Raw genomic sequence first — 11,414 nt, 5'->3', positions numbered from 1 at the left:
AAAGCATCGTCACCAAAGCAACAGTTCCTCCAGTAACCGGAAACATCGGAACAGATTGTGATTGGGTAACGTGAGTCGAGTGACAAAGGCAGGCCGGTCAGCTAGGTACTTCCAAATTAAATTGAAGATTGTGTTGCACGCGCATTGAGTAAATTAGGAACTAGGAGGTGACAGGTTCCGATTTTACAAAACATTGTAAATCCATTCCCAGTTATTAATTAAATTCTGGAATGATGACCTGCAGACACACAAGGTCTCACTTTCAAGGATTTTAGGTAGTGTAACTGACCACGACCAAAACTGCATTTTTTTTAATCAAAGAAAACAGACACATACTGGATTTGTAAAAAAATTTAATGAATCCAGAAAGACGGAAACGTGTGTTACAACCTATGAGTAATTTCATAGCATACCATCTTGTTTTTTCTGAGGATCATTGCCCTGAAGATTATTAGATTTTGGAGACTACCATTGGAATAAAATTATGCTCATAGTTGCTTCTTGGCACATTACAATTTAATATGCAACTAAGTGTGTTATTTTAAAATGATAAAGAGCAAGTAAGCACTATGTCAGTGCTGGAAAACTGCAGGGTCCGCTAGTTTTCATTCTACCTCCATTACAATGACTTAATTGTTTGATTCAAGTCATTGCTTGCATAGGTACTTGTCGGGTATTTAGAGTGTACACTCTTTTAAAAGGTACAGTATAAAATCTGTCAACAACTGTCATTACCCATACTATGCGTGTGTGTGTGCGTGTTTCCATTTGTGAACTACATTGACAAAGTATGGCAGTGATACTCTTAAAAAGTAATGAAAATAAGCATGTGTAATTACCACCCACTGATAACAGTAATAAGACATGCTGACTATTCAAAAGTGAGGAAGTTGAGGAGTTTAGGATTTTTTTTCATGTGACTTTTCTGTAAATTTCTGTATATACAATACGGAATATCACAAAGTGTATTCAAATTCCCTGTTAAAATCCCAAATTAAAAAAACATGAATGTGCAAAATCAAACCAAGCAAAATAATTTACACATTTCTAGACTGCTCGGTCTTGTTAGGTATTCTATGGCCCAAACATATACCCTAGACCCTAGCACAGTATCAAAGCGTAACTATGCCATCAACAGGACAAACTGTGCAACAACTCTTGCGATTCCCAAAGTCGGGGCTGCCAAACTCTGTTCCTGGAGATCTACCGTCCTGTAGGTTTTCATTTCAACCCTGACAAAGCACACCTCATTCAACAGATAGAGATAGAGATTTCGTTGAATTGCTAATTAGTAGAATCAGGTGTGCCAATTTAGGGTTGAAATGAAAAGCTGAAGGACGTCTCTGGCAACAGGGTTGGGCAGCCCTGCCATAAGTTATTAGGGCATTGTTAAAGCACAGATTGTGAGACTGTTCTCTTAAAGCAGCTTCCATATAATATAATCAATTGGATGCTGTGCTTGTGCTAATTGGTTAAAGCAAGTTACTGTTGATTTAAAAATAAAATAAATTTAAACAGTGAAAGTAAACCATTCATTCACTACTAGACATAACCCCAGAACACTGGTGTTCTAAATGACAAACATGAATAGAAGGAAAAGAGCATGGAAAGGCCACCCAAATTAATGTTTTACGAGCTGGTATTGCTTCCAGTATCAATGAGGTATCTTTATACTGGAAGCCAACTTAAAGTCTAAAGCATGGGTACTCAAATCTGGACCTCGAATCCAAATCCAGTCGTGGTTTTCTTTTCCCCCAGGTAAATAACTGAACAATTAGTGCTTCTGATTGGCCAGACTGTATTGACACGCAGGTAAAGGGAGGGAGGGTGGAAAACCAGTAGTTCTTGGACCTCAAGGGCCGTGATTTGAGTAACAGGGGTCTAAAGTGAATCTTACCACACACTCATACAGCATCATCCATCCATCCATCATCTATACCCGCTTGTCCTGGGGAGGGTCACTGCCCTGCCCTGCCCCTGCCCGGGGGGTCCTGGAGTCTATCCCAGCGTGCATTGGGCGAGGGGCAGGATTACACCCTGGACAGGCCAGCAATCTATCGCAGGGCACACACACCATTCACTCACACCTATGGGCAATTTAGAGTCTCCAGTTAGCCTACCTGCGTGTCTTTGGACTGTGGGGGGAAACCGGAGTACCCGGAGGAAACCCAAGGGGAGAACATGCAAACTCCACACAGAAAGGCCCAAGCTGAAATACGTGCTACCCACTGCAACCACCGTGCGGCCCATTCAGCATCACATTATTAATAAACATAATGATCCTTTTTTCAGACCACTGTAAATGCATCATGAATTTCCACCAATTTCAATAAAAACAGAAAATTCACAAAAAGGAAATAAATCCCCTTGAAACTTTACTATTGATTCAGAATGCAAAACTGTGATCAATCCTCTCTCTTGCGCAAGTGTTAAGATCCCATGATAGTAAATTGCATTCAGAAAAACGTACACTTGGAACAAGTCCAATAGCCTGTGTGTGCATATTGAAGCAAATACTTGGTGCATAGCAAGTAGTGCAACTTTTCCCTGGATCTTTGCTCCCCTCACCCTCATAGCGTGTGTTTAAGGGCAGTCTGAGGTGCTGTTTTGGTCAGGATTCTCTGTTGCAGTTCCATAAGCTGTTGGTCCCGCTGCTCAGAGTCCAAGAGAACTTGCTATTTTTTTCACAGAGAATGAGAGAGAGAAAGAGAGAGCGAGAGAACAAGAGGGAGAGATCATCATCTCTATTATAGCATTGCCACACATTCATATAACAATGGTATGCATTCATACACAGTAACAAAGAGCGTCTCATACCTGTATTAGCTCATCCCTCTTCTCCAGACTCTGCCTTAGTTTCCTCAGCTCCCCTTCTCTCTCCTCTCTCTCTTTCTGTCGCTTCCTCTCAGTCTCCTTGCTCTCTCTCGCTCTTTGCCGCAGGGCCTCCTGTGCATCTCTCAGCTGCTCGGATAGTGTGGACACGGTCTCACTGTGACTGGCTCTCTGCGTCTATGGGAAGGGAGGGAGTGGTCAGTTTGGAAACCCAAATCGTGAACATAAAGGCCACAGTATGAACACAGATACGTGGGACTTTATCAGTATTAAGATTCCTTTAAACCCTAAAAATGAATGCCTGACACACAAGATTTCACTTCAAACCTATCACGAAAAAGAACCACCTGGACTCTCATCAATCTTGTGGTCCAGAAACGATTTTAATCAAATGCACAGTCTGTCTGAGTGGCTTAGTGGAACAGAGTTCTCGTGTCATGTCATGACGATTATGTCATGTCAGTTCAAATCAGTTTATTTGTATGGCATCAATGTCCAATGTGCCAAAGCGCTTTGTAGAGATAGTGGCAGCAGGAAGGAAGATCTAAAAAGGGTCAAATCAGTTGTAGTATCAGACCTCCAGATTTGATAGAGAGGAAGATAATGCATGAAATAAACAAGTGATGAATTGCCACCATATATTGCATACACACCTGCATCAGTGTCTCACTGTCGTTCAGGACTTCAGTGAGTCGTGTAACCTCCTGCCACAGAGTAGCACTCTCCTCCTCTCTGTCTGTCAGCCAGCCTGCAAGCAATGTCTCCTTCTCTTTGAGCTGACAGGCCAGAGCACCCTCAGCCCCACCCCCCGACACCCCTTGGCCAATCACAGAGTCTGAAAGAGCCTGTGGAGGGGGTTAAATACATTTTTCGTGTAAGATTCAGCCTGAATAAGTATAATTATATTTGATGGAATAATTACAAACAATGACATCTTTAGTCATTAGGACTAAGGAAAGTGCTATATATTATACGTGTGGGTTCATTTAAAAGTGAAACCAGGTGATGGTATATTCTGACCTGAACATCTCTCCGAGAGCTCTCTAGCGCTTCCTTCAGGCAGCTAGTGAGCGTTTCTTTCTCCGTCAGAAGGGCTGCCATGGCCTGGTCTCGCTTTCTCCGCACCTCCGTCTCTTGCTGCTCCTCCCTCTGCACTTTGTCCCGTTCTCCCAGTTCCACCCGCAGCTCCTGAGAGAGGAGGAGTGACGGGACTGTATAAACTGCATGCGCCGAGACAGTGTTTGTTAAGCCTACCTGTCCTTTGACCCACTACACAAGCGGAGTTTCATTCCTTGCCGTCAATCAGTTAACCTGAGAGGTTAATATATGTGCAAATATATCAAAAACCATTTTGTCGCAATAGTGAGAAGAGCATTTCATTTTGTCAGGTACTGAATGAACACAATCAAACCCAATTACTGTACTTAAATGCAAATTGAATTAAAACCAGGTCTTGTAATGGGTCTCCAGAATGAGATTGGAGGAAAAAATGTGGTTCAACAGAAGAGTGTATTAAAAGGCCTGAGACTGGGCCCGAGCCTTGCCCACTCACATTGATGATGTCCTGGTTACACAGCAACACCGTGTTTAGCATGTTCAGATCTCTCTCTCTCTCACTTGCAGCCTGTCTCAGAGCCTCCATCTCTCTCTCCATCCCCTGCTCCCTCTCTTTCAGCTCCAACAACCTGGACTCCAGGGCTCGCTGGTAGGGAAGACATGTAGCGTGCCCCAACAAGCACCAAGATACTCATTCAGAACAGACACAGATACAAGCAATAGTACACACATTTTACATTTTACAGCACTAAAATATTAAGACTTTACTTGTTCCAAATGGTTTTTTATCACCAACTTTTTTTCCTTCTCTCACTGTGTGGAATGCCAAATAATATTTGCCGGCCTTTGCTACCATTGCAAAACCTCCCGAATCAAGAAAGGAGAGAGACTAGTCCTTTCTAAAAGTGCATTGTTGCTACCATTGTCTCAGAGTTTTTAGTCTTTTCACTGTGGAGCCCATCACTTGAGATATGCAGCCATTGTGCCAGAGGACTGTGCTCCTTAAATATAGCAGGCCCAGGCAACTTTCAAACACCCAATTGGCCAGGGGAGTTGCTCATGCTGCCAGTCACAGTTGGCACTGTCATGGCCAAATCTGTTATGAGACTGCAGGAAGCTTCACAGCCCAAAGTCTGTGTTCTACTTGGATACACCACAAAATATACAAAACATGTCCCAAACTTATATTTGAAACACACACAATATTTACAAAACAGACAAAAATATATTCCTAACAATGGTGGTGGTGTTGTTCATACCTCAGAGTCTCTCTGAATGGTTTTAAGTGTGTTCGCCAGTTCGTCTATCAGCCTGTTGCTGACGTCTGCACTGACTCCAGCCCCAATGCACAGCTCAGTGATGCAAGCCATAAAGTCCTGAAGGGCACAGTGGGTAGGGTCAATCAAAGCAATGTCAGGACTGAGGGGAAGGAAGCTATAGCCAAACAATCAAAATAAATGGAAGCTTCATTCGATTGCTAAATGGACTTGACAGCAGAAGCATCATTTTGTATGAATTTAACAGAAAGAATGAGAATACGCTGCTTGAGCATTTCTAGAAAATTGGCTTATTTGCATTTGCAGTCTCTCCTGTTAAGGTAACAGCAAAGATTCTGCACACAACACAGATTTTAAAACATGAAACAAACATGTAACACTCCAAAGAGAAACTCCAATATTTTACACAGCAGTTTCTCTCTTTGCAATAATAAACTGATCAGTTCTATCACAGGAATTCAAATATTTAAATAGCAAGATAAAAATAACAGAAATCTCTGATAACAGCCCGTGGACATGTGTCTTATGCCAGCCTTTTAAAGCCATTACAGACTACACCTGGATAATACAAACAATGGAGTAATTATAAATGAAATACAAGTTAAGTCATGGTCAAATAGCTTTTACACGCATAGCTATCCACATATAGCATAGCTATACACTCACGACATTGCTTACTTGTATGACCTTCTCCCTGCAGTGCAGTGTGTCACCCATGGTCTGAAGCAGCATCTTCTCACTGTCCATGTGTGGGGGCTGAAAAAATACAAGTTTCACACAATGTTCAAATGAGGTTATGCTCTCTCTCTCTCTCTCTCTCTCTCTCTCTCTCTGTTTGTATGTGTGTGCATGTAGGATAACACAATATGCATATCAAACACAAGTATCACTTGTCATTTATGAGCTATCTGTACAAACCAACAAGTCTACGTGTGGGGGCTGAAAAAATACAAGTTTCACACAATGTTCAAATGAGGTTATGCTCTCTCTCTCTCTCTCTCTCTCTCTGTTTGTATGTGTGTGCATGTAGGATAACACAATATGCATATCAAACACAAGTATCACTTGTCATTTATGAGCTATCTGTACAAACCAACAAGTCTACGTGTTAACATTATAACACCTATGTATATTATATCTGTGCATATTTGATCACATCAGTAGAAACAAGCTTCACTGAAGCTTTTATAGAAGACACAGAGAGAGTATACCACAGTCCAAAGCTGAGACATTTGTCAGCAAATGATTTCCTTCACTAGATCTACTTCAGCCTGGGGCAAACTCCTCTGGTAGGGGAAGATTCCAGGGTGTGGTGTGTGTACGTGTGCATGCATTACTGCACCCTCAGACCACAGACACACCTTCTATACAACATAACACACCTATCACTGCTGGAACAACGCGGCACTGGAGTAATTATACTACATAAGAAGTTCTTACATTGCATTTATGTGTATGGGGGAATGTCTGAGGTTTGAAAACTTAGGGAACTATGTGAGAGTGGTGAAACTGAATGCTACAAATGCAGATAACACCGGGTGCTGCAATAGCACACACTAGAACAAAAAAAAAGGTCTACGGGCCACAAAGCCACTCTCAGTATGCTATGGGTCAAAAATAATTTGAGCGCAAAAATAAAGCGCTAAAAAATAAACAAATATAAAGTACACTCAATATTGTTGCATACTTTCTGAAGCATGTAACCTGTAAAAAGGTTGACTACTTTTCTGACTACTGAATTTGACTGGGGATCAGGATCTGCTTTTTATTGATTTGTGTGAAATTCTATAAATTTCTGCTGCAAAGTCTGCACAGTAAATTCAGACAATTTGACACCAGTGGCCTCTGTCAGTCAGAGTTGCATTGGGGTTAGTGGTTGGCTAAACACGGTCTGCTTGGTAAATTATAGGATGTCAAAATGTATAGCCATGATACTAGGTTGTACAACACTGTACAAGAGCACTGTGAGCTAAAGCCAACAGCTTACAGCTCAGTCCATAACACTGTCAGCGCTTGAAAACATAAACAATTTTGAAAATGACAATGCGACTATGCCCGCTTTCTTCCACAACTGTCAATACTCACCACGGTCCATTCATTTGACTGACCGCCTTCACTCCGTGTAGGTGTGCTTGCACTCTTGAGTTGTGACTCCAGGGTCTTGATATGTGCAAGAGCTTGATCCAATTGTGCTTTAAGCTGCCTGATAGCAATGTGCATCTGACTTGAATTTCTCTGTATAAAAAATGGGAAAGGAGATGTACAAAAGCCTATACTAGCTGTTTAACCTGCATGCAAAGATTAGCAGAAGCAGATGTAGAGAATTTCAGTTGGTAATTAACAATGAATTATTCTGCAGCTGTCAGTCAAGTCACTCACATCAGATGGAAAATCACAGATTAATAAAATACTAATAAAGGTCACTATGGGCGGGACAGGACGGAGTGTAGCACAGTGGGTAAGGAACTGGGCTTGTAACCGAAAGGTCGCAGGTTCGATTCCCGGGTAAGGACACTGCCGTTGTACCCTTGAGCAAGGTACTTAACCTGCATTGCTTCAGTATATATCCAGCTGTATAAATGGATACAATGTAAAATGCTATGTATAAAGTTGTGTAAGTCGCTCTGGATAAGAGCATCTGCTAAATGCCTGTAATGTAATGTAATGTGCTCGTTTTAACAAGTGATGAAACAATTTCATTTGGAAAGGTTTGAAAAGAATGTTTATGCTCTGACGTAATGTTATTATTAGAACGGTTTCTGGTTTGGAAATCAACATGAATAAAACTTTTAGAGCCCGTGTCCTTACCTCTCTGTGTAAAGGGATAAATTCATCTCTCAATTCAGTCAAAGCATCTTTGGTCTCTCCATCCACGTCTTCTCCCAGATCATCCCCCTCTCCAAAACTCAGCACCCTGGCTACTGTCATCTGCGATGGATCTGCTGCACCTTCCGCAAGACCTCTCTTCATTCTGTCCAAAACTGGAATCCGGCTCCCTACTGGAGAGCTGACTGGCCTGGCCATTATATGTTTTAACTCTCTCAGCATTTTTTCCAAGTTAACAGAGGGCTCCTCTGACCAATCGAAGGGGTCATTACCATCCAGCGAGTCCAGGGATTGGACAGAGTCCGCATGAGAAGGCCCAGGTAAGGACAAGCAAGAGCTACCCCGAGAGAGTGTACTGGAGCTGACAGATGATACTCTTGACCACTGCAGTGGCATGCTTTGGGATTTATCCCGAGAGAGGGGCAATGGGGAGAAAGAACGACAGGGTAGGCGACGGGGAACTCCGCATACTGACTCATAGTCCGAATCAGACACCCTCAGAGAGTCACACCCTTCACAGTTTTTGCCCTTCTTGCATCTCTTACCCGTTCTCCTGAAATAGGGACAGGAGTCCCATTTTTCTGACCAGCATTCAAATTCAGACAGAGCCATATTTTTCCTCAGCAACTCCTTATATCCATCCCCTACGCCTGTCTCTCTACCACCTCCTTCTCCATCCTCTTCCTCGCTGGAGCCCCCTCCCATTTTCTGATCCTGGGGGTTGTGCTGCCTGTATACACTGCACACCCACGTTCTGACCTTGTTCCTCTCCTGATTCAGCTTCTGCAGCCTCTCCAGTGATAAGACTTTGACTCGAGCAATGACAGTGTCAAATTTAAATATGTTCTCTAAAACCGACACACATTTCCCACACAAAAACTCCCCCCGCCTATCTCCCCTTGGTACAGTATGCCCTAATATGTGTGTTAGAATAGCAAGCAAGTCACCTCCTCTAGTGAGGGATGACAGGGAGGGAGACTTTGAGAGAGAGCGAGATGAGCCCAGTGAAAGAGTGCTTCCTGAGAGGAAAAGAACAAAGATGACAGGATGAGAACAACGATAACTTCAAACTTTAATACATTCCTGTACCTACGGAACTTTTTTTTTTTTTAGAGATAACAATATGAACTATTGTGTGTGTGTGAGTGTATGTGTGTGCATCTGTGTCTGTGTGTGTGTAATCACAACTCATAAAATTAGGCATCCCTATCCCTTTCCAATAAATAAGTTATTAATAAATGTATTTTAGGTCGGAGCCTTTGTATTACATCAAATCAATGTTTTTGTTCATAAATTCCTCTTGTCATGTAGAGAATTATAAAAATGCACTGGTGGAAGTTTGACATTCTCTCTCACCCAATGGGCTGCTCCAGGAAGAACTCGCCAGACTTCCTTTGGAGTGGGAATCATTTGCAGTTTGTGGCTGACCACCCTTCCTCTGACCTCCAAACAGCCATCGCCTTTGGTTACCATGTAGAGCCCCTCCACATATACGGCACCCCTTGTCCTTGCCCCTTGTCGTCATTGTAGCTACAAGGAGATTTAAAAACTGTCCTTAAATTAAGTTTAGGTTAATATCTTGAATAAGATGAGTGTCTTGAATAAGAAAAGAAAAGAACAAACTGTTGTTTGATATGCTATACAAATTATATCCTGAAATTTCTCCACAGGAGTCTCAGGCAATGAGAGCTATAAACACATGCACAGTAGGCCTATATGATGCAATGGGAGTAATTTTGTCAAAGTTCCTGATGATCAGAATTAATTTGTTCTCTAATAGGTTGCTATTTTCCATCCAGTTTGAGTGGAAACGTAATGTTTCAGTCAAGTCAATCAACTGGGGAACCTTCATTATTAAACTAATAATAAATTACGGTTTTAAACATATTCAATGCCGCCTCTCTCCACGGTGAATAGAATTGTCATTTAAAATTAAATTCGTGTTCATTTGCGGGGTTATGATTATTAACTGGACTGTATTGCTGCTCCACTTGTGAGAGCAATTGACCGATTTGGGTTTTTATGCTGCACTTTTTTGATCTTGCCTCAGCGAATTTGTTCAGTGCTTTCACACACAACTGTAAGGCCATGTTGACAGTAGTAAACTGCATACAGACACTGCGGCTCACAGCGACCTTGAAGCCCACTGCCAGTAAAAGCAAACTATCAATAGCAACTTGTTCGGAAAACTCAGCCCCTGCCGCCACCAAACTATCGCGGTTTCTGACACACGGTCACATTGTCACGTTCATAATTGAGATTAGCTTTAATTTTCACCTTTTCTTAAACAGTGATTATATCCGGAACAGCAATGCTATCACGCAGAGAAGTTAAGCAGTTTACCTTTTACCTCCGGTAGATATGTGCGACCTCAACCTACGACAGACGTGGCTTGAACAATCAGTCTTTTCACTCTCTTGCCGTAGGTTGCGACGACCCCAGATTTGATTTATGCTCCGCACTCACAGTCGACTTCTTGGTCCCTGTTGCAATACGCCAGGTGTTCTTGTTTTGAGTTTTCAGCGAAGAAATCATCACATATTTATGCCCTAAAGCACAAAAAACATTCAAAACTTGGTACAGAATATCGAAAATAATAAGTTGCCTAATTCAAAACCAATTTGAATCACCATTACGCATAGGCTACTTTCTAATACGGCATTTTCAAATCTGGCTTCAGTCTCGCGTTCTCTAGTCAAACACGGAAACTCACATCCTCTACCGTAAACGTGTACAGTTTCAGACGTCCAAAACTGTAAGGTAGTTCATGTTTAAACTGACCCAACTTCCACGAGAAAAAAATTAGAAAAACAATGTCGCGAAAGGCTTACGATAGGAAGAAAATGAAGTTGCTTACAATTTCAATCAGGAACTGTGCACGCAAGGAGCCGGACGAGTTGTATACCTTGCTGACGTCACCAACAATACCTGTTATGGCCAGGGTACAACGTAGTTGTCCTTAAAGGCGTTTTCAGAATTTCACTCCGGCAATTGCTACTCACACGCATTGCTGTCAAAATGTTTTGTTGTATGAGAAAACATGGTTTATAGGGGGGAAAGATGAGTTTTGTTTCATGTGTGCAAATGCAGTAGGCTACGTGCCGTCAAACGCTTCCTCAAATATCAAAGTTGTCCACTTTTCACATGAAAGTAAATTAATATAATTTGTAGTCTCTTAGCGTTGCTAATAATTTCCATAGAAAATAGTACATACATGTATACACCCTTCCCAATTCCATGAGGCACAGGTTATTCACTAACTGAAAGAGGGATTAGCAAAGTCAGATTGCTTTATCTGTTGTAGTGGCAGAAAAACAGCACAACAGCCCATAGGCAAATGTCCCTGCTTCATCTTATTCAGACTTTAGCCCATTTTGTTGATTTGTATGGTCAGATTCAGGTGACAGTTTTAAAACAATTCTA

General features: G+C 41.9%; 1 protein-coding gene across 5 annotated transcripts; it reads right to left on the bottom strand.

Annotated features, from left to right (window-relative positions):
* Positions 1-2,362: 2,362 nt before the first annotated feature.
* Positions 2,363-10,912, bottom strand: si:ch73-95l15.5. 5 transcript variants are annotated; one of them, XM_035404587.1, is made up of 12 exons: positions 10,849-10,912; positions 10,335-10,540; positions 9,348-9,521; positions 7,974-9,010; positions 7,251-7,400; positions 5,844-5,921; positions 5,148-5,264; positions 4,385-4,534; positions 3,853-4,020; positions 3,486-3,677; positions 2,818-3,009; positions 2,363-2,675 (listed from the first exon to the last, which is right to left on the bottom strand). In XM_035404587.1, exons 3-12 carry the CDS (start codon positions 9,514-9,516, stop codon positions 2,571-2,573), a joined length of 2,358 nt encoding a protein of 785 aa, XP_035260478.1. In that variant the 5' UTR covers positions 9,517-9,521; positions 10,335-10,540; positions 10,849-10,912; the 3' UTR covers positions 2,363-2,570. The 5 variants fall into 5 exon arrangements, with proteins under 5 accessions (XP_035260478.1, XP_035260498.1, XP_035260506.1 ...); XM_035404607.1 differs by having other exon boundaries at positions 10,335-10,474; positions 10,849-10,906; XM_035404615.1 differs by having other exon boundaries at positions 10,335-10,496; positions 10,849-10,887.
* Between the last annotated feature and the right edge of the window lie 502 nt (positions 10,913-11,414).

Source organism: Anguilla anguilla, chromosome 1 (genome assembly GCF_013347855.1).
Source record: "Anguilla anguilla isolate fAngAng1 chromosome 1, fAngAng1.pri, whole genome shotgun sequence".
Taxonomy (NCBI): Eukaryota; Metazoa; Chordata; class Actinopteri; order Anguilliformes; family Anguillidae; genus Anguilla; species Anguilla anguilla.
Note: the sequence above shows the minus strand (reverse complement) of the source record. Positions and strands in the feature narration are given on the sequence as shown.